The sequence below is a fragment of the Numida meleagris genome, chromosome 4, assembly GCF_002078875.1.
Source record: "Numida meleagris isolate 19003 breed g44 Domestic line chromosome 4, NumMel1.0, whole genome shotgun sequence".
Lineage (NCBI taxonomy): Eukaryota > Metazoa > Chordata > Aves > Galliformes > Numididae > Numida > Numida meleagris.
The window spans coordinates 52,094,448-52,117,127 of record NC_034412.1 but is presented as its reverse complement, the minus strand read 5'-3'; the positions used below and the strand labels follow the sequence as shown (position 1 = coordinate 52,117,127).

Here is a 22,680-nt window from a genome sequence, read left to right as displayed (position 1 = left end):
AGGTTCTTCTAAGGCAAACGCACCCCTCTACTTGGAACTTGTTAGAGAACACCTCGAGCGCTATGTCCAGCTTTGGTCCCACCCCAGTACAGGAAAGACAATGACAAAGAGAAGTTCAGCAGAGGACCACCAAGACGCTGGAGCACTGCCCTGTGAGGAGAGGCTGAGGAACTACAACCCATTCAGCACAAGGAGAGATGGCCCTGGTGCCCCCAGAGAGCAGCCCCAGCCCCCACAGCAGGGATGCTACAAAGAGCTGGAGCCCGGCTTTTCACAGACACTCATGGCAGGAGATGTGGCTTAAACTGAAAGAACAGAGACCCAGATTGCATGTAAGGAGACCTTTCCTCTCTGCAGGTGGCCAGACACTGGGACAGGCCCTGCAAGATTGTGCTGGCTCCAGCCTTGGAGGTTTTCAAGGCCTAAGAGGCTTTGCAAAGAAAATGTGGTTTTTACTAAAGTCCAGAAAAAAAAAACCCTTAAAATCATATTCCTACAGAAGAATAGACAGAAAGAGAGATTGCAGATAAAAATTAACACTTGTTTCAGTTTTGTAAAGGCTGTTTTTCAAAGATTTTGGTTTTGCAGCTTTATTTTGCCCTACAATTTTTCTGTACAAACCACTGGGCTTTCCAAGTCTGGAACTAAAGTAAGGGGAAGCATTCACCAAATCCCTGAATGGGACTGACAAAATAAAATCAGACAGCACTTCCCTTCACCTTGGTATTGCGGGTTCCAAACTGTGGACATGCAGCAAACAACCACTGTGCCAACCTACCATGCCTGGTGGGCAGCTTGTTTTCTCAAATAATTGGTCCTAAAAATTGGCCGTCAACAGGAAAGACTGGTACAGAACAAACAGGCTGCCAATAGCCTCCTTGGAGCATGGCTTTCAAAAGCCACCTGTGGAACACAGGCTCTCTTGGTATCTTTGAAAGTGAGAGACTGAGAGGTTAGGTATGTGCTTCTGAAAAAGCTGCCACGCTGCTGGCATTCTAAACAGCAGAGCAGTCAAACACTATAAATAGCCGCTTCAAAACTGTCACTCCTAATTGAGCAGTACCTAAAACACAGACAGCATTTTAAGTGCAGCAATACATTCTTTTGTCATCTGCTCTAAGCAAATTTGACAGCACTACTATTCAGGATTCACTTCTGTCGTCAGCACTAGCCTTACTTTATTGCTTGTAATTTTTCCTTGTTTTGCAGCGTTCAAGAAATCCTTTTGGTACAACATTCTCTGTGCCTGACCCAATATCCTTAGCCCCTTCGTAACTTCTGCACAAGGACTCATGGAATCTAGGATTTTGATGCGATAACTAATAACAACAGCAAGGAAGCAAAGAGATAAAGAACTAGAAGGTAATACCTACACATACCTGTCTCGACAATTTTACAGGCAGGCATGGATAACTATGACCACAGTTATGACCATAGTTAGTACAGTATTCAGATTTTTCAACAGGGACTTGATAAATACATGAAAGAGGCTTGGTAGAATACAATGACCAAAGAAGTTTCATACAGGAGAGGCAGCAGGGATGCTTTGTGTCCTGGACTTCAGAAAAGCAGCAGATAGAAAGCTACACGATAAGCTCTATTCAGATTGCTAACAAAAGCAGCACTGCATTAAAGAAAACATCCCTGTCTATAGCAACAGCAGTAAAGATTAATTCAGCATTTATGCAGGTATTCTAGTAAACAGAACGGTATCACTATACATTTTTATATTGTATTGTTATCTTCAGTTTAATATAATATGAGTGGCAAAAGCCTAGGTGAGTAGGTAGGGAAAATATCCATATGCACACCAGAGCATGTATTGGTAGTGGGGCTTTTCATGGACCCCTCTTCTAAGCAAGCCGCCACTGCTCTGCAAGGACAATACCTGGAAATACACTCAAGATGCCTGAGGAAATGTATAGTTTCAGTGGGCCAACTAGTAAGAGAAACATCAACTCAAACTAAAGAGGCAAGAAATCTTTGTTCCATCAGGAACGGTGCAGTGCTGTCATCACAAACAGGAGATGTGAAGGGGCTGATACTTTCACCACATTAAAGAATGGGAGGACTGCTCAGCAAAAGATAAACAATTCAATGGTGCTAGAATTTAGCTTCACTAACCCAGCTAGTAAAAGAATGAGCTTTCTTAGGATGTCCTAGAAAGGCACTGTATCACACCACACTTACCTCATGTAAGATCTGGTAAATAGTATCTAAGATGAATTAAAAGGTTAACAGAAAGAAATAAGATGCAGCAGACATTGACCAAGAGTGATTCCTCATGGCTAATTGACAGGGCTCTGCTTCCCCTTTGGAGCCACTTCGGTAAATTCAAAATACAATCACCGGGTAAAGCTAAGTCTTCTACAGGTCAAGGGGAAAAGTGCAAGGAAGAAAGCACAATCGCGTAGTCACAGCAGGTCAGATCACCTCCAGCCTACTACTCTGCTCAACAGACAAGCAGCTAGCTGGCTTATCTCTGTGTAGCCCCTAGCTCCCCTGTTAGCCAGAAACAGCCCCAGTGCTTCCACAAGAGGCAGACACTACAAATAACGCTATCAGAACAACTTCAGACCTCAGTGCGCAAGGAGCCTGAAAGGCCATTTCTAGAAGATATGTTTTCTTAAAAAGGCACCTACAGCATTTACCAAAAACAAGATGCACTTGGACAAAACAAAAAACCATTTAACGCTTACCAATTTAAAATAAACACGCAATTAGTTCTGCTGATAGTGGCAGATGTCAACTGCAGTAAAAATGCAAAATACAGAGTTTGCAGATCAATAGAATTTAAAAGGGAAAAAAAGAGGCAGACATTGTCAGAGGCTGAATATAAACCACTGATGAGGTTTTCTGCTACGGCTAAACATTATGATGAGGAATGGTATCAATTTGGTCTCCCAACATGGTTTCAAAGGAAGGTAATGGTTGTCTTTAAGCTTGTACATTAGAGAAATGCAAAGGTTAAAATATTTTTTTTTTTACTGGTGAAACAGTTTGATTAAAAAAGAGGGGAGAAAAAAATCAACAACAATAGAGCGTAAATAATAAATGAAGAAGCTGTTTCTGAAGGGAAGGAGGGATTAGTTCAAAACAGTCTAGAGCCATGGTAAAGTAAGTAAATTTAGCATGAAGTTGTAAATACTGTGACAGATTCACAGAGAATGTTGCAAATATGGAATGATACGTTGCTTAAAATTAACAAGGTGAGACAAAACAAAATTGAACTTAAAAGCTGCCTAAGACAGCAATGTACACAGAGTAGCACCTACACTGAATCATTAACAAAAAAAAAAACAAAAACAAAAACAAAACAAAACAAAAAAACAAAAAAAAAAACAAAAAAAAACCTACTTGAAATTCACCTTAAAAGGGCTTAAAATGTTCCAGCCCTGTGATGAACCTTTTTGTGTTCTCACTCTGGGATTTCTCAGGCAGAGGGGGCAGGAGGTACAGCACTCAGTGAAACAATGACCCAAAAGGTCTTTGGCTCATGGTAACTGTGCCACAAGGAGAAGCTCTCCCATCCCATCCCATCGCACAGCAGCCAGCTCCGCACAGAGGGCCTGGGGGACCACCCCACCCTCCACTGACCCAGCTGCACGCCTTCAACATACATGCAAGTCTTGGTGCCTGAACTCATTTTTGCTGCCATTTTTGCCCCGGGCACAAATTATAACCATGGGTCAAACGTATGAGAGCTTGTTGTTGAAATACGCAGGCTATATATTTATCTTGCAGCAGTGGTGATTACAAAAGAAGAGCTTGCCTCCGAGGCATGTGTTTTGCAAAATACAGCAGATGAAGTTCTACTTGCTCCCCATCATCTGTAGCCAAAGTGGCTGTTAGCAACCACATTCTTTCTATCAACATTTCAGCACTCCCTACACTGTTTCAGCAATCTACCTTTTCCAACTGAGAGCCAGACGCTCCCAAAAGAAGGTTTATTTCAGAACAGACTATGCAAGAAACAGATGAGATTGGACATCCATTTTAGTATAGCACCACCGGGATCTTTTGTTCAATTCAGACATGAAATGGGATGTAGTTGTTGAAAAACTGGCACCTAAAACCCTCAAGAATATAGAGGTAGATACCTTAACTGTAACTAATGTAACCCCACCACCTTCCCAAACAGACTAGGCAAGTTGACACAAGGGAAACCATGCGTCAGTCCTCAGAGGTGGTGAATGCAGCCACTTGCAGACAGACCTCAGGTGGCGGACAACCTGACAGTTTTGATGTCCTCACCTTCATTACTCCATGGCTACATTCATACTAGAGAAACAGTACAGCTGAAACTGTAGTTGAACACTACAATGGCAGTGTTAAGAGACCACGTAAGATAGAACGCTGGCACAGTTTCTACTGAATCATGAAATGCTGTTCCGAGAAACTACTGCAGTTTGCCAGGAATAACTGAGATGTGTCTGCGACGGCGGGCATTATTCACATAGCTACTACTTTAAATATTAAAAGATCTGATGAAAAAGCTGCACTGTGCTCCATCACAAGACAGAAAAAAAAACAGGTAACATTTATCATACCGCATTCCCAACTATAAAATGCTGCCAACTGCATTTACATCTTTAAAGAGAAAAAGCAAGTTCTATGAAAATTTCTTCCCTTTTGTTAACTAAAAGGGAAGCTCACTTTTAATAATATTTGTGAGGAAATCTTGTTCCTAAAAACAAGCTCAGCAATTTCGTTCACTCAAGCTGAGCACTTCATGCCATCAAGAATTTGCATTTGGATGCCATCCGAGATATTTCCCACATAGAGCTGTTACCCTAAAAGCATTACGGAAGATACAATTACCTACTAACTGCTATTAGGATACCCTGTACCATTTTGTTTGGTAGGAAAAGGACATTTACAATATCTAAGCATTGTTATTTTGTCCCTAAAAGAAAAAGTACTTCCAAAAAGCCTAGAAGTTCTTCTTTTCAATGTTGCAGGGAACATTTAACCTAGCAGCAGCACAAAAAGCGTGAATGTTAACAGTTTGTTAACTAGACAGTTACACAGAGCAAAATGCAACTCTGTGGCCTGGCCAAGAGTCACAAAGCAACTGCAGTGCACGGAGCTAGCTACAAGGGCTTCCCACACAAAATCTCAAAAAGTTCTATCAACAGAAGTAATAGCAGTCTTAACTACATAAGAAAAACAAATTACTGCTTTCCCTCTAGTAAAACTATTGCTACTCGTCATATTCAAGCTTACAAGAGTACTAACCTGCGTTTTTAAGCCACAGTGGTTACATTTCCTAGTGAAGAAAATAAAAAAGAAGAAAAGCCCCAAAGCTCAATAACAACAAAAAATCTACTCTAACTTCTGGGGCAGCAAGGATGAAAGCTGGACCATCCTGGAGCAACCAGGCAGAGATAACGGGTGAAGAACTACGTAAATAGATGGCCATTCTTAGCAAGATCCAGCAGATAGGTGTGACAGGTGCTCCCCAAGAAAAAAAAATGTTCAAGCCAACACATCACCCTTCCGCTGGCTGGATGTTCGTGTCTCTTACATACACACAGATGCTGCGCTCCTGTTTTCCCACAGAGTACAGGTTCTATCTACTGTAGCTGTTTGTCCATCTGGGATACTTTCCTGTAATTTGCTCTACTTAAAATGGAAAGAAATTACAACTGGCACAATTTGTAACTCCTAACATCATGTGTAATACTTTGCAGAGTCTTTTCTAGCACGTTATTTCCTCATTTGCCACCAAATCCAAACTGAGAAGCCAGTAGAGAACTTAAAATTATCTAGAAGGCAAAAACTTCGTATTGCTCAGAAAAACTCTCCTCTTGCCAGGAAATAATGCTCAGATAAGCATAAGGAAGTCAAAAGGGAAGGTTAAGGCAACATGCTTTCCCAGCACATCATCCTGCAATATGCAACTTCCAGCAAGTGGTCAGGGTCTGACACACCAATGGCTCAATACAGAACCAAGTCTCCCTCTGGCGCTCAATAAAAGGACCTTAAAGAGGGGCCGAGACACATCTTTCCAGTGCTGGGGATGCTGGTCCTGATGTGCTGCTCACCATGATTCCACATCTTCCTATTAGCTTCTAGACCAACAGCTAATTTAAAGGTATGGTTTAAACACAAATGTATCTGAGGGACAAAACAACACCAACAGATGCACTGAGCAAGCCACAGCAGCCATCTCTGTGATCTTTTATGTCCTCCTACTAGCTGAGGCAACTCAGTGTACTCCTGTCTTCAGCATGTTGTCCAGTTTGGGGAATTCAATTGTCTTTATACTTTAGGCAGGAAAACTCAACTTGCCTCGTTCTCTCAGCCCAAAGAAACAGAATATGCTTTCCCTGTTAAGACTTCAATGTCCACACCTCATCACGGACATTTCACAAAGCTCAGACTTGTGCCCCATGCAGTACCTGTGGATTTATTTGATGCTCTCCGTCGAATCTCAGTCACCATCAATCGTGACACTTGAGTAGTGAATTGTAGGAGATCAGAAAATTTTTCTGTCATTGTACTTGGAGGAGCATTTCCAAACACCTAAAACAAGAGAAAAATAGATAAATTTTAAAAATTGTCTTACCTACATGGATCATTATAAGCTACCACTTCCCCCTTGCAAACAAAGGGTATCATTATGGAGATCACTTTTTTTCTGCTGCATTATTCATCCTTGTACTGTTTCTTCACAGTGCACACTGTAAGACATATGTGAAATTATGTCATCATACAGAGAGGAAAGATCTGATAAATAAAGGGAGAAAAGAGAACCATGAATTTTCTTGCACAATGAAAAACCCCCAGAGTGGGAAAGACCACACTGCACAGTAAGCGCTCCCACAGGACTTCAGTTTTAAGAGCAACTGTTTAACTGTTCGCTGGACCAACACATCCTGTGGTATGAACTCCAAGTACAGAATGATGAGCATGAAATATTTCAGAAGACACTATCCAGAAGTGACTATCCCAGGAAGCCCCACAGGTCCCACACTTCCCAAGGCCTCATTCTCCTTTCTTGAGATCCTCCTTAACATAACAGCAGTTGTCATTAACTTTTTTTAAAATTAATTGTCACTTAATTCTACTAACTTACTCTTTATGATTAAGTATTGGTTTGATGATTAAATCATCTGTTGGATCACAGTTAACAGGGAGATACTTGTTAACTCTATAGAACTGCATGAAGTTATACAACATGAAATTATCTTGGAAAGGATTTGAAGTTGCTTAGGTAATTCACTGCTCATGAAAGACTACACAGAACAAGGAGTCCCTGTCTGCTTATCTGAGGTACTCCTCTCACAAAAAGTGTCCCAGGAAAGGCATGATGTTAGATACTAATTACTGAAAGAAGCATGCCATCCATATTCTGGTACCATCACTTGCGTCAGTGCTGAAAAAACACAACAGCCTCCTGAATATCCGAGTGATCTCGGTACTTCTCTGCCTGTTGACTTTTTTTTTCCCCTCTCCTGGCTAATTGCATATCCTGAAAGAGCATCACTAACAAGCCAGGGTACTTGGATAACATTTTATTTTTCTTATCTTATTTTTTTAAAATAACATTTTAGATCAACACGTTATATTTGCTTCTCAACAAGGGAATGCAATCTTCAACAGCAGATTTGGACTCAAATGCTACTTCAGCCTCTTTTCCTTTTCTCCTTCATCAGTGCTACTGTTGAAGCTGAGCTGCTGACACATCTGAGGTCACTCAGAAGTCTGGGCACCTCCAATGACATCCACAACATCACAGTGAACAGGGATGTAAGGCAATCGTGGCACTGAGTTGTTTTGCAACTGACACATTAGTATAAAAAAGAAAAAAAAAGCTTAATAAGCTAGAAGATTAAATGACCTTTCTTAAGGTCACTTTCTCCAATCCTCCCCATGCTTTAGCAGGGGGTTGGACTCTTCCAACCCTTGAAATCCTGTGATTCAATTCTGCCTGCAAAGTTTTTCTTCTTACTCCTTCACTCAGTGTCAATAGCTCTGGCATGTTAGAGAACAGCCAAAAATATTTCTCCTGCCTACTTGCATTTCAAAGCCATGCTGAAACAAAGCCAGAAATAAAAATTAAAATTGAACACTCTATTTACGCACTACAAAAATAGTTTTCACCAGAAACTTAGGTGTTCCTCACATAGGAAATTTCTGCTGCCACTACCAGTGAAGAAAGCAGCCAGAAGCCCAGGCTCTGGATGCAGATGACTGTTTGAGGTCGACTAAGAAACACCCACAAACTGGAGCAGGGAGCATTCCTGTACCTTTCACAAAACTGACAGGCAACAAAAGGTGAGGAGGGCCCCGGTGTATGCATGCTCCCTGCTATGACCTACCCAAGACCAGCCAGACAAGAACACGTGTTGGCAGAGTACCCTACTATCACTTACTGCTTAAAGCAGTAAGGAAAGATGAAAATGGATTGGCATACTGTCTGTCCCAAGATAGCTAGATGTCTGCAGATCATAGGGAAGGCAGAGTGTTCACAGCTGCAATAAAAGGCCAACTGAAGAGATCTGGTTTTGAAAGTATTGCCCCATAACTGAGGTTGCATTAAAATGAGTATGCTGGCATACTCCTTGACTAAAGGCAGTAACATACACAGAATAGGATACAAATCATTTTAAACAGTGAGTTATCTTTTTTTAATAACAAAAGATATGGCTCTTCCAAGAAAATTTAAGCAATTTACTGTATTCAGACAACACTTATTCAAAATAGCCTCTCCATCCATCCATCCATCCATCTGCTTCTTTCATATACCTCAGGAGCTTTGGTATAGCACCAGTAGCACAAGGCAGGACATTGACACACTGCTTCTGAGAACAGAGCTCATATGGATGCAGATCTCTGAAAGGAGGCTTTTGAAAACTTTTCCAGAGGACAAGTATTTCATGATTTATGTACTGATTTAGCTTTTTATTACTTTATGAGCCCATATTTCATAAGCCTTCCTGAACAATGAGGAAACAAATGTTCCACACAGTCATTCGTTAACAAAACAGTAAGATAGTTTAGGCTGCAGCAAGCTTCAGACATCCTGCATCTATAAACAGAAGGCTGCTCTAGCTCCTCTGGGTCCACTGATTAACAATCCTCAAAATAGTTAGATAAAACAGAACCTCATTCCACACAACACTTCAGCTACCTCTGCCAAATCAATCAATCTCAGGTGGTTAAGCAAAAAAGCACCTGATTCATTAGCTGCCTGATGCTGGCCACATGGATGCTCATGGGAAGCAGGTTAATGCCTCACCATAGGTCTCTATGTCCAGTTTAAATCACCATCAGGGGCTCGGCTTAAGGCAGCAACACTAGAAGTACTCGGTCTACCTTACACAAAGTAACTGAAGGATTCAAGGTCGGATTCAAATCAAGTACCATGAAATGTTTGCAGCTAATATCTTTGAGAAACAAAAAATTTTTAAATAAAAGGAACGTCTGGCAATGTTTTGATGTTTCCTTTCAACAGAAGCAGGTCTCACAGGAAAGTCATCTCCGAATTTAGCATGCATCAAGCCAATTCAGAATCAACGCTCACTTCTTCCACTGAACATGTCATGTAGGACTTGTAATAAAAGGAAATATTTCACCCCTTCTAATTTTTTTACTCCAATCAATTTCAAACTTTGCCTTAGTCTGTCCTGCTAAGCTAGTGGGATTTTCCCAACATAGTCAGCTGACACTCAAAAAAACCCACAAGGCTAGATAAGCCAGGAAAGCCACCTGCAAACATTAGATGTAATCCTCAGAAGAAGGTGGCATTAACCGGAAACATAAAAAGAGAAACTGTAGAAGTCAAAATAAATAGAGGACGTTGCAATTCTTCAACCTCTTGAACACAAGACAAGAATGAATTTGTGCAAAAGGCAAGGGGAAAAAAAACTGTGATAGGGATAGATGAGATTTGAGTGTCCAAGAGAAATCAGTTTTGTTTGTGCTGCACTAACAATTTGTTGACAACTGATAATGGTTATCAGCAACTGCACAATAAGGAAGTAAAAGAGCACAAATAATACGTGCTTTCACCACTGTGCCAGACAATGGTTCAGAATTTACAGAGGCAGGAAAATGAAGGGATCACATCTGACAAAGGCCTGTATATGAGGCAAGAAGGACAACTCCAAGAAGGTCACGGATTAAAAATAGCCAGAGCTAGGGGATGGCAAAGTTAGGAACAGATGTGGAAACAGGAATGATGAGGAGAGAGAAAACCACAGTAGAATCCGAACGTAAAATATTCCTACAGAGGAATGCACATCTTCAGTATAAAGTTCACCCGAAGAAAGGAAACAAAAGGTTCTTCAGGATTTAGGAAAAAAAAAGCCTCTCAATAAAATTTGGTGACATACAAACAGTGGAGGAGAGACGTACATGCTTTAGGGAAGGAAAACCTGGAAAACCAGAGAGAAAGGGATCTAGGAAAAAAGACTAGCCAAAATGTCCTCCTACAGATGGAGACAGCAGAAGACATGCATATCGTTTTGAAATCTAAATGTTGTCTGAGAGTAGGTAGGCAAGAGTTGACTGTGAGTAGAAAGAAACTTAGTTAGTGGGTTTGGGTTTTTTTTTTCCAGAACACTCAATAACATGAGCTGAACAGGAAATGGTGAACGAGAACAAATGATGCAAAGACGTGGGACAACTAAAATTAAGATTTAACAGGATTAAGAAGGGACAAAGAATTACAAGGTGTAAAGGGTGAGAGGGGAGGGGAGGAAAGTGTAGTAATAAAGAGAAATTTAAAACTTCTTTTTCATCTCAAGTCTAATCAAGGTCTAAGGAAAGACTGCCCTACACAAATAGGACACCTATTGCTGTACCATATTCCTGCAAACCCAGCTGTATCACCACCTGGGGGTTCTGCAACTACAGTGCTACAGCTAAGCACTACCAGGGCCCAGGAACAAACAGCTTCTCTGCCCACAGATTACAACCCAGTGCTGAAGTGAGTACAGTGGGTACTCTCCCTCTCAGAAGCATCAGCCACCTGAAACCACCAGAGGGAGAATTCTAGGTGTAATTGCACCAAAATATTATTCACAGGCTCAAGCCAAGATTAAGACTCCACTGTGCTAATTTGTAAAAAACAATTAAGAAAGTTCATGGCTAGAGGGCATACAATCCAGGCAGATAAATTAAGGAGGAAGCGGGCGAGCTGAGTTTTTTTTCCTCCCAGACTCACACAACAGGTTACCTGTAGCACTAGGAATAAGACCCCGGGGCAACAGAATGACATTTAGGGGGGTTTAATCTACCAAAGCACGCTGTCAAGTAGCCTGAAAATCCTATTAGCACTATGCCTGGACCAGGATTGCTTTTTCTACACAACATGCAAACAGTCCAACGTGTAACACCATCAAAAGCCATATGTTCAACAAAACATCAATCTAGAAAAAGAATTGGTTTTCCAATCAAGTTTTTCCCTTTTACAGCTTAATCAATGATTCCACTTCTCCACAGCAGCACACATGACCAGAAACCCATCATTCAAGAGGAGATTCAGTAGTAAGAGCTCAGGTCACAGCAGGAAAAAGATAAATGCAGATCTCTGTATGTACTGCTCAATCAGGAGCCTGAAGCCACCACTGAAGTTATTACGCTCAATGAAGCGGCAAAGGAACTAAAAATGATACAAGGCACGGAGAGGATTTAGCTCCCATCAATGCCAGTGGCAGCAGTCACAGCCCTGCTCCAAGCCATCTCTCAGCGCCTGAACACAGGGGACAGTAAAATAGGAATGTCACTGCGCAGGCAGCCGTTGGATCCTCGCTGAAACCCCCCTTGCCCAAGAAGAGTAAATCAGATTCCGAACGTAGGGAAAAGGCCGCAGGGGCAATTGGAATAGAGAATTTATCACACGAGAGAAGAGAAAAAATGTTCAGCTTGCACAGCCTTGCAAAACCAAACCTGACATGAGAGAGCATGATTGTTATCTCTAAATATGCATCAATACCGTAAGTGTCAAGAAGGGAGAAGTGTGATTTACGCTCAAGGACAGTGCTGGCACATGAACAAACGGGAACAAACTTGCCACAACTAAGCTTAAGGTAGAAATCACCTCCAAAAGAGGAGAATGAAGACTGCAGCAGCAGACAACTTCACCCTGGAAACAGTCTTGTAGGGTACTCTGCTTCCCACAAGGTAAAAAGGCCTATAAAAACAGTGAGCTGTGCAGGAAAGCTGTCGGAAGCTACATAATGCCATGGGCTGCATCTCAGAAACAGTGCTGACAGAATAAGATCTCCAACGATGGGTTCATCCACTTACACAGCACTACATGAGGAAAAGGTGGAAAAAAACCACAGGATGCCAACTAAAGAGCAAGTTCCATTCTGCTAGAACCAGAGGTCCTGGGGAAACACAGTAAGAGCAGTTGTTTTCAATAAAGCAAGAGTCTCTCGCAGACTCTCTGGCTTACCCTGTTAAACACCGGCAGCATCATGTATAGTTTTTCCTCCTGTTCTTTCTGGGTCATGTGCCGGGGAGGGTGGCAGAGCTCTGTGAAGAGGCGCCGCAGGTGCATCAGCCCCAGCGCATTGTCCTGGGGGCTGCACTCCTCCTGCCGGGGCCGGCCCATGATCCTCTTCACCATATTCATCCTGACTGGCTTCCGGAGCTCCCCTGCGTCCTGTGCAGAAAGAAACACAAACCACTGAGTGCAAAAAAGGCAGGCACCATCCCATCACAGCTTTCTGTGATTCTTCTGTGCTCATCTCACAGCATTTACAGAAATATTATTGACGTATTGCAAAGTATTCTCGAAATAATTCTAGAATACAATTAGTACCAGTTCTATACTTTACAATGTAACCGAACAAGACCTTCACACGTTCTCGGACATTGGCTATATCAATACAAAGACACACGTAGTTTTTTTCCCTTAACTTCCCTAGTGCCTTCCTACAGACTTACTGCTCACCTCACACCACAGCTGTCCAATCTGCAAGAAAGCTCCCCCCACCTTCTCCCTCCTGGAGCACAAGCAGCTCACTGTAACACTTCTCACTGATACCATGCAGTGCCTGTGCGCAGCCCTGCACCATTCAGCAAAGCAACGGGGGCCACGTCTTCTGTACCTAAGACTGAAGTCTGTGAACAGGGATCTTAGGAGGGAACTGAGTGGCTCAGAGTAGATCGGTCACTCAGATGGAGTCCATTGGACACTTCTGCAAAGAACAGGTATGGGAAAGAATGAAGGGGAACAGAAAATGATTTCTATGCATGAATTCATGGAGACCAAAAATGAAAGAGTTGATGGAACTACACTGTCCACTTCTCAGTGCTTAAAGACTGTTGAAAAACTGAAGAAGGTCAGTAAAAGCGATAAAAATTATTCAAGGATAGAAAATGCCTTACAGCGAGAAATGTCAAGAAGTTGATTTATTTAAATTACAAAAAAAAGAGGTTATCGTGAAGGACCAATTATGAAAAGGAGAAGTAATTATACCAAAGGTGCTACAACTGGAATAACAGAGGGAAATACCAGTTAATGAAGAACCATTAGACTCAAAGACAAAGTCATAGGAGAAGACAGCAGCTGCTGAGGGAAAAAAAAAAAAAAGAAGGCGGAGGAAACTCCTCATTACAAACTAGAATGAGGCCTCTAATACTGAAGATAATTAAACACTGGTAGGAGGAATTTAACAAGAAGAACTACATTTTCTGCCTAAGCCAAGATGAAATACCCTTCTGGAACGTATTGGTAAAGCTGCATTTTAATCTCTGGAAAAAAAAAAAAACTGATGGCAACAAACATTTTGGTATAACAAACACACACATAAAAAGAAAAAGAAACAAAAAGCCACTAAAAAGCAGCTAAGCTTTTCTAACATACATCCCAGCAACTGCCAGTCTATGCAGGAAATTTGCACTGACCTTTTGCATTTCAAGAGAAGTGAGATGAAAGTGGCTGTGGTCTTTTACTATACTATCCTCAAGAAATAACACAGGTTAGAGACTTCAGGTCAGGAAGATACACACAATATAGGTTGAAATGAATAGGACAGGATGAGAGGTAACGGCCTTAAGCTGCGCCAGGGGAGGTTCAAGTCAGGTATTAGGAAACATTTCTTGTCAGAAAGAGTGGTGATGCACTGGCACAGGCTGCCCAGGGAGGTGGTGGAATCACCGTCCCTGGAGGTGTTCAGGAAACATGGAGATGAGGCACTGAGGGACATGGTTACAGGGCACGGTGGGGATGGGTTGGAGTTGGACTAGATCAACTTAGAGGTCTTTTCCAACCTGAATGATTCTATGAAACAGCACAGCTCCTGGAGGAATCCCAAGCCTTTTCCCAAACTGTTCAGATTGGGAATTCTTCTCATGGTATGACAGAAGGATAATTGACCTAAATGAAATATGGAATACTGCACCTGAGCCAAAACTTTGCTGCCTGAGCAGTGGTGGGGGAGGGGGGGAAGCTGTATTTTAGTGTTATTAAACTCTTTCATAGGTGATACTTGAAATTTCTTTTTACTGACTCACAAAGTGCTGGTAACTCCATATATAACACACGAAACACGTTGTCATTCCACACACCACTGCTGTAGACTTCGAGTTCTGCCAGTTCTTCTGTTAAATCAGCAATATTCTGTGACTTCATTTAGCCTAAGCACACACTGAGAATGGCAGTTTGCACTGCTTCAGCCACACAGCTGTAGTTCAAGAACTGGCCATTCCAGCATTGTGCAAGAAGTCCAACTAAGTAGTGTGTGCTATATGTACCACTCTTGGAACTATGCCGGCAATGAGTCCCACTGTATTTCTGTCAGAAAATAGGTGAGCAGGGGCTCCACACAACAACGTCACTGAGAAGTGAATATAAATCTGAGGCATTCTCTCAGATTTCATTTTTTTCCACTCCAAATACAGTCAGTTTTTATCACTGTAGCACAAAGTATCCGTGGAAATACAGGAAGATAACTGTATGCTCTGAATTAGGTCTCAAGATATGTGAGAAGGACAATTCATTATTTACAGAAGGCAAAGCTCCCTTATTGTGGATCTGAATAACGGAATTTACTTATCCAATTTAAACACCGAGATGTTTAAGCTCATCTAAAATTAAAGTAACTAAAATACTGGGAGAAATGATACACAAGAAATACTGCACTGGGAAGGAATACAGCCATTTGCTGAGTGGAAGGACAGCCGTTGGTTGGGATTATACTCCATACAAATATTTTGACTGGAGTTCTGTTTGTTTTGTCTTTATGACCACCAACAGAAAGCAGTGCACCTCAACATTACACTGCCAACAGAGTGTCCAGAACAAAGGCGCTCCCTATTCTACCACCTGAAAACATCTGCACTGTCTTCTTCCTGCCAGCACCACACACGACTTGGATTCAGCTCTAAGGCTGATACTCTCCTTCATGTCAAAATCAAATTATTCTAGGATTTCCAGTAACAGCCAGAGCCACCTGTTCATACCTGCTTACTCAAAGCACGTAGAAATGAACGCTGCACAGCCAAAGTCTACGTCACCCCACACCTCCCTGCATCACCCCGCACTGCCACACATGTGGGAAGATGCAGGAGATATGGGGCGATGCCCATCAGTCTGATACCCACGGGCTATCAGTGGGAAGCATTTGGAAGTCAAACCCAACCACACACGAGGGCCCTGTAAGCTGCACTCCATGGAGGTTTGATCAGAAGAACAAACTGAGCTTCTGTGTTCTTTACGCTTCAGATATTGCAGCCCACCCAGCCCATACCTTCCTGTGCCAGCTCCATTCAGAGACGCTGCACAGAGCAGCAGAGAAGATGGTGGATGCCGCACACTCACAAAACACTTGAACTTAATTTGCAGAGGTCAAGGTGACCAGTAGGGGTGCAAGGTTTGCAATGGGCCAGGACAACGCGCACCAGCACTGGGAATTCACTGTGTAAGGACAGAGAGATCTCCCCTCCTGCACTTCCTGTCAGCTCCTCCCAATTAGTACATTTATGTATTTTGCAGATGCCTTTCCATTTGCCTTTATACCAATAAATAAAAACCTAAGTTTGGTTTGAGTAGGGCAATTTTAAATTGACAGCATTCCAACCATGCCCATGTTAACCCTGTTTCTATGACAGCAAACAAAGCGCCCCACACAGGACCTGGGGAGGAGTGTGGCAGTCACAAACCAAAAGGTTGTTTCCGCAGACGCGCTCTGGTACTTGCAGCACTGACCTCTATAGCATTCCTGGGATCAGGGCCAACAGCCTCAGGAAAACAGAGCCCATTCCTTTCCGAGGTTCCTCGTCAAGAGCAATGCTGTCCATTCACTGGAGAAGGTAAGAAAAGAACAGAGGTTAGAACACAAACATGCCAATAAAATCAGAGCTTTGCTACGCTGCAAAGAGCAGTCGCTCCTAGGACACCTGTGAGAGCACTGATTTCAGCTCTGATTCCCAACCTGCCATGTTCAGCACCATCCGCATAGGTACTCTATGGTAGCCCACATCAACAAGGAAAACCTCATAGCAACACAAAAATATACTTTGTGAATTTTATTTTGTACAGTAAAAATAGCAACGATTTTAGGAAAAAAAACAGAAGTGAAAAGCAGCAGCACATGATCGCTGTGCCTTCAGAAGGCTTTGCCAGAGAGCTGGTATTCACACAACTCCTGGCTCAGAGGGATGTGGTGCTTAATAACTATACAATGTTTTGATCCAATCTCACAAGTACTGAAAATAGAGATCAACTTGTTGGCAGGTCCATGAACTCAGCAGTAACAGACGCACCTTAGTATATCATGAACAAGTTCTTTGGTTCTGAATTTTTTTTTTTAATGCAGACAATGGAAATCTTACGTACGAGCTGCAAATCAGATCAGACTGCATTTAGGCCAGACTTAATTAGCACTGGCTACATTGGCAAAGCTCAACTGACCAGTTGTTGCGCTGCATGTACCCAAACACTGTGAGCTTGCTTGAGCAGAAATCAGAGTGCAGCATCAGCAGTTCCTCCGGCTTCCATCAAAAAATAAAACAACAAATCATCGCTGATAGGAAGTGAAACCACAGAGACAGCTTCTGATCCCCTTTCACAGGCATTACTTACTCAGTGTGAAATAATAGGGAGAAATCCTGCGGGAACACCAAGAAACTGATCCTCCAACAGGGAAGGTCTGTGCTCACCAAGCTGCCTGTTCTATGAGGACTTTCCACAGCACACACGGAGTACCTCGTCTCCTTAAGTCTTGTTCTCTTACAGTGCCCTGCTTCCGCATTAGAAGCGCATCAGGGCCACACTGACTTAAGAAATACTTGGTTACAGAATGGGACAGCTCTGATCCACAGTCCCAAAACCAAAGGGCACAGGGGATAGGAGGGGCTGCGTGAACACAGCTCACAGGAGCTGAACGGCTCTCTCAGTGCCAAAAATAAACCACTCCCACTTTAATTATGTCAACTAATCTTTAGCATCGGCCAAATTCAAATTTTCTCTGTTGTCATCAGCAGAATCACCAACAGCGACTGCAAAGCCAATGGTACACCCTATTTATTCCACAACAACAAGCAAAAAAAAGGAAGGAGGCAGCTCAAAAAAATGTGAATTTTGGGTATGCCAGAAGTCTGACATCATCAGAAGTGTAACTGAGTCAAGCAACGCTACAGCTCAGTTTTCAGCATCCTGGCCACAACAGCGATGCTGTGTGAGCAGCCGGCACAGCTCAGGCTCTGTCGGCCTCTCCACGTCCCCCCTCTGCGGAAGTGAAGTGGCAGGCCCACACATATCCCAGCACACAGACAGCAGGGACAGATGGCAGCACTGTCTTCCCACCATGCCAGACACGGACAAAAACAGTGCCACGCATTCCGAGAACGCAGAACCACTTCTGGCCAATCTCCACAGCACGGCCTGGCCTGGCCTGCTTCCTTGCTTCCTCCCATGTCTCCTCTGCAAAGGATCAACACCTCTGGGAAAAGCAGTGGTGTACCAAGCGCAGAAAACAAAACCCTTCCTCCTCATTGTAGACGCGAGGATCTGTGTTCTCCCAGCAATCCAGACTCACGTTCATCCATCTTAAAGGATCATTTGGGCACCCGGAGAACAGCCCTATCCACCTACTCCTGCCCCTTGTGGGCAAAACAGAGCTCCCTCGGTCTCACAGCAGGCACCTAAGGGACTCTGCATCCGCTCTATCCATGGACCTTCTGTGGCAGCCTCGGCCACTAACAGAGGGCCAAACAGAGAAGCAAGGCAATTCTCAATAGGGCTGCACTGTTCCAGATGCGAGAGGACCAGAGACGTGGCAGCTCACTTGCTGCTGACAGCTCTGAGGTCTGCCAAGGAGAGACATCCCACAGGGCTCTGACACCCAACACTGAAGAAGAGCACGGGAAGACTCAAACTGTCCATTCAGCAGTAGGAGCCTTCTCATAACCATTTTGAACACGCGTAAGTAACAACTGCCTCCTGAAAAAGTAAATGACGTGCAGTGCTATTACAAGGTGTCACCAGGTTTCCTCCCGCTGAGCACCTCAACGATCCCTCACCCACCAGAGCACATCCGCACCTATGTGCACACACGCGGGGCATGGCTCAGCAGGTGCCAGCACCACGGAGAAGCCACATCCTATCTCCCAACTTTATTTTCATGGCCCATTGCTGACCTCTGGCAGTGAACACATCTACTATTCTCCAGAAACCAGGTGTCATTCAGGAAAAAAAAAAGTTTCAATCTCTCAAACACCTCCGCTCCCATGCAAGCCCTGCATAGAGCTCCTGCTGCACTGAAGTGCAACCTTTGAGTTCAAGGGGTTATGATGTACCATTTCCAATCATCTTCCCAAAGCATAGTACTGGGGAGGCCAGCTTGAACAGGACTGACAAAACCACAGCTGACACTTTGCAGTAATTTTCAGAAGAGTTCAGGTTGACAGGCACTCCTTCAAGAGCTTTCTTACATAGTTTGAATCATTTTGTACAGTTATCCCGTCTCCCATCAAAAATGTTTTTTCGGCTGATGAACAAAATTTTTCTTCTGGTGTTATTTAAACCACCAGTACTTTGGGAAGTACATATTAAACTCAATGCACATTTTGTTACTTAAAAAAAGAAAACGGAGGCCAATTGAAATTTGACTATTGCATTTCTAAATGTTCTTCTTCAGAATTGGTAGTGATAAGTATAAATTCACTTCCAACGATGCAGAAGTGATTTCTGGCTTGGAAAACGCCCATGAGCTGTCACTACTTCTTTCTCCTCGTCCATTTCAGTACTTTGCTTGCTTTGACACAGAACATTGGCAGCACTGCAGTGACCTCCCAAGCACAGGTTTTAGTTCTGTCCTTAATTTTACACAGGATAAATATCTCCATACTTTCTAGACACTCATTTACGAAACTCCAAAAATAAACACAACTTGCTGCTTCCCTCACCAGACATCCCACAGAAAAAGCTGAATCTCAGATCGTTCCGTTCTTGGAAAGAAGCAAACAGAGCAAGGGCTGCCATAAAAGCCACTCATTTTTCCCCTCTCGCTTCTGAAATCCGTAAAAGAAATACAAGCACTATCCAGTCCAGCTATATTCCCCTCACTTCAGCACTCTGTGGACAAAGGAGGTTTATCAAGTTGTGACATACTGTGCTGGTGCCATCACAATATAAAAAACGAGAGCCCTAAAAAAACATTGAATATTTCATTACACACCACAGGCGTTCAACAGAAATCTATTCAGACCTCAACAGCCTTTTCACTGCCCACTGCCATGTTCTGTCAAGTTACAAAAATTCATATGCGTGTTACGCTTGAGAAATGTTTTACTACAGAAAACAAAAACATGTCAGTGGGAGCAGAGCAAAGCACTTATCACGGAATCACCAAGGTTGGAAAAGACCTCCAAGACCATCCAGTCCAACCGTCCACCTATCACCAATATTTCCCACTAAACCATGTCCCTCAGTACAACATCTAAATGTTTCTTGAACACCTCCAGGGTCGGTGACTCCACCACCTCCTGGGCAGCCCATTCCAGTGCTTGACTACTCTCTCAGAGAAGTATTTCCCAACATCAGACTTCAATCTCCCCTGGTGCACCTTGAGGCCATTCCCTCTTGTCCTGATATTGAAGCCTGCGCTGCTGGAAATTAAATACAGCACTCGAGTGCTGGTAGCCCATGTCCGAGAGATTAAAATACTGCTTCTAATTGAAAGCAAAGGCAACAGCGGCATTACATACAATGCAAGTCCAAATTCTGCCTGTTCCAGCAGTGATGCATGCTTAGCATCCATGTTCCAGACCACGGGCAGTACAAGAGACACAAATGTACAGCACATTATTTGGACAGGTCAGGCTTGGGAGGTCAGGACCACGCACTGCCAGTAGGAGCCAGTGTCTAAATTCTCACGCTTTGCATTCCAGTCACACTGCCAAACAAAGGCTCCACTGGCTCATGCACAGGGAAGACGAAGGAGGAAAATGCATCACAGCACACAGTTCACCTTCTCGTAGATCGAGCCTAAAGGTTTACAGCAGAAAACACCAAAAGCGACTCAGAGGAGTCTAAGACATTTGTCACCGTGGTCTGCTTAAACATTTCTTACCAAATATTAGTACATCCATCTTCAACGTAGCACAGAATGTGGCAGTCCATAACTCGGTACCCTCCCTCTTCCCAAGAGCAGGAGCAACACAGCTCAGAAAGCAGGGAATACCAGGGGGATTGTACCAACTGGGGCAGGGAACATCCCTCACACCCCACAGCCAAACACCACCGCCACCCGAAACACAACGTTACCAGGGCAGAGAGGGGATCTTGCATGTTGTGGTCTAAATCACAGATGTCTCTGCTGTACGACTGTGCGACAAAGCACGATTCAGGGCACAACATTCTGCTCTGATGCACAATTCTGTGCTCTCTCCAAGCTCCAAACGTGTACGTAAGTGCTGATAAGCACCGTGCTCATGTTAAGCCTCTGCTTTTCACACACAATGGCAGATATACTGCCTGATGCCAGTTATAAGTGCACTAAAGGTAATGCAAATGCCTCAGCCTGTATTCCCTACAACTAACAGTATTTGGGGAGGAGGCGTAGGGAGGTGGGAAGCAAGCTCTTCCAAATCCAGCACCAATCCTCAAAACACAGACACTTCCAGATTCAATAGCAGAAGGGAGGACCCCAACAGAAGGGATCGTAATGACAAAGTATTAACAGCCACCTCCCCAGATATAACTTCTAAGCATTGCTCCCTGCCACTGAACTCACCCAGAAGTGACAAGAAAAACAAACGACGAAACACGAAACTGCCAAGCTCTCCACAAACAATGCTGCGTTTACCAAATAGGCCCCACGTCCTCCTGTGCCTTTCAAGCAATTCTCATGTATTACAGAAAAATTCCCATCTTGCATAGGTTTTACTTCAGCCACATTCATCTCGACACTGCAAAGCACGGAGAAGATAAACACAAAGTGTTGACGAGGTAAAACAGAAGGAGCCATAACCTTACAGAGCTGCATTAATGTCTCCTCCAGAAGCAGCACATATGCAGAGGCAGAACAACAACACAGAACTGCCGCGCTTTGGCACAAAGTAGGCTTCACGAGCAATGAAAGTTAAATGACATCAACTCAGACCTTTAAAAAGGAACACGGAAGTCAAGGAAACAAAGCAGGTCTCATTCAGTTGAGGTAAGTTCTGTGGGAGAGCCCAGGTCTTGCCTCAGTGTTGATGCAGTCATTGAAACAGTCACAAAGACGTAATGCAATCCCTGATCCCTGTGCCACTGGAAGGAAGAAGAAATGTTCCATCAGTTCAGCATTTACATCAAGCCGAGGCCAAAATTACACTGGAAACGGGAATAAGAAAATTTTAGTGTACACTCCATGTTATTTTGCTCTTCAATTACTTCCTAATTAAATTTGCATGCTTTGATAATATCTACACTTCTGTAAGCTGATGCTCCAAATGGAAATAAATGCTAATTCCCTCTCAAAATGATCCATCAAAAACTTGTACATTTAAATAAATTAGGAAAATTCATTTTGAGTTGTCTTCAGAATATTTTCATGCGCTGCATTCAATCTCCAATTTACAGAATTCCCTGCCAAAGACATTAATCCACTGTCATTCAGGCTGTCCTCTGCTTTTATGAGCAAAAAATGTGCTTCTTGTGCAGAGAAATCAGAAATTCACCTCAAGATGCTCTCTATATAGATACGTTCAACTGACTTGCACATCACTTGCAGCATTAAACTTAAATTAATTACGCTGCTTGAAAGTGAGCATCATGTTTTTAAGTAGAGGTTCTCAAATTCAGTAATTAGGTCTTATTACAGCACTGATTCCTATCACGGAAATGCTGGGTATTCCTTGTATTTAAGTACAGAACAATATGGGTTGGAAGGCATCCATGAAGGTGACATGCTCCAACCTTGGCTTGGCACAGGGTCAGCTTAGATCAGGTTGCTTGGAGTCACATCCAGGAGAACTCTGAGCATCTCCAAGGATGGAAATCGCACTGCTTCTCTGAGAAATGGGCTCCAGTGTTTGGCGGCCATTGCGGTAGAGGTGGAAATTTTTGTTGTAAGCGCTGTTTATCTTGCTGAGTGCCTCTCATCCCTGTGCAAGAGGTGCACCCAAGAGGTCAGACAGTCAAGCTTTCCACAGTGGTCATCCCTTCTGCAATCAAGGTTAGCGCTGATGTATTCACATGAAGTTGATCAAATGCCCACAGAGAAGACCTGA

General features: G+C 43.2%; 1 protein-coding gene across 8 annotated transcripts in view; it reads right to left on the bottom strand.

The window, feature by feature from the left end:
* The window catches only part of WDFY3 (WD repeat and FYVE domain containing 3), a 142,078-nt gene that overhangs the window by 96,856 nt on the left and 22,542 nt on the right, over window positions 1-22,680 (bottom strand). For 6 of the 8 annotated variants that reach the window (XM_021394984.1, XM_021394990.1, XM_021394987.1 and 3 more), the window contains exons 2-4: window positions 16,172-16,266; window positions 12,413-12,622; window positions 6,405-6,528 (exon numbers count right to left, since the gene is read on the bottom strand). In XM_021394984.1, coding sequence (XP_021250659.1) covers window positions 6,405-6,528; window positions 12,413-12,592 — 304 coding nt within the window. In that variant the 5' untranslated portion in view covers window positions 12,593-12,622; window positions 16,172-16,266. Of the gene's footprint in view, window positions 1-6,404; window positions 6,529-12,412; window positions 12,623-16,171; window positions 16,267-17,047; window positions 17,071-21,569; window positions 21,593-22,680 lie in introns of those variants that run through there. The other 2 variants (XM_021394985.1, XM_021394986.1) reach the window with 2 other exon arrangements.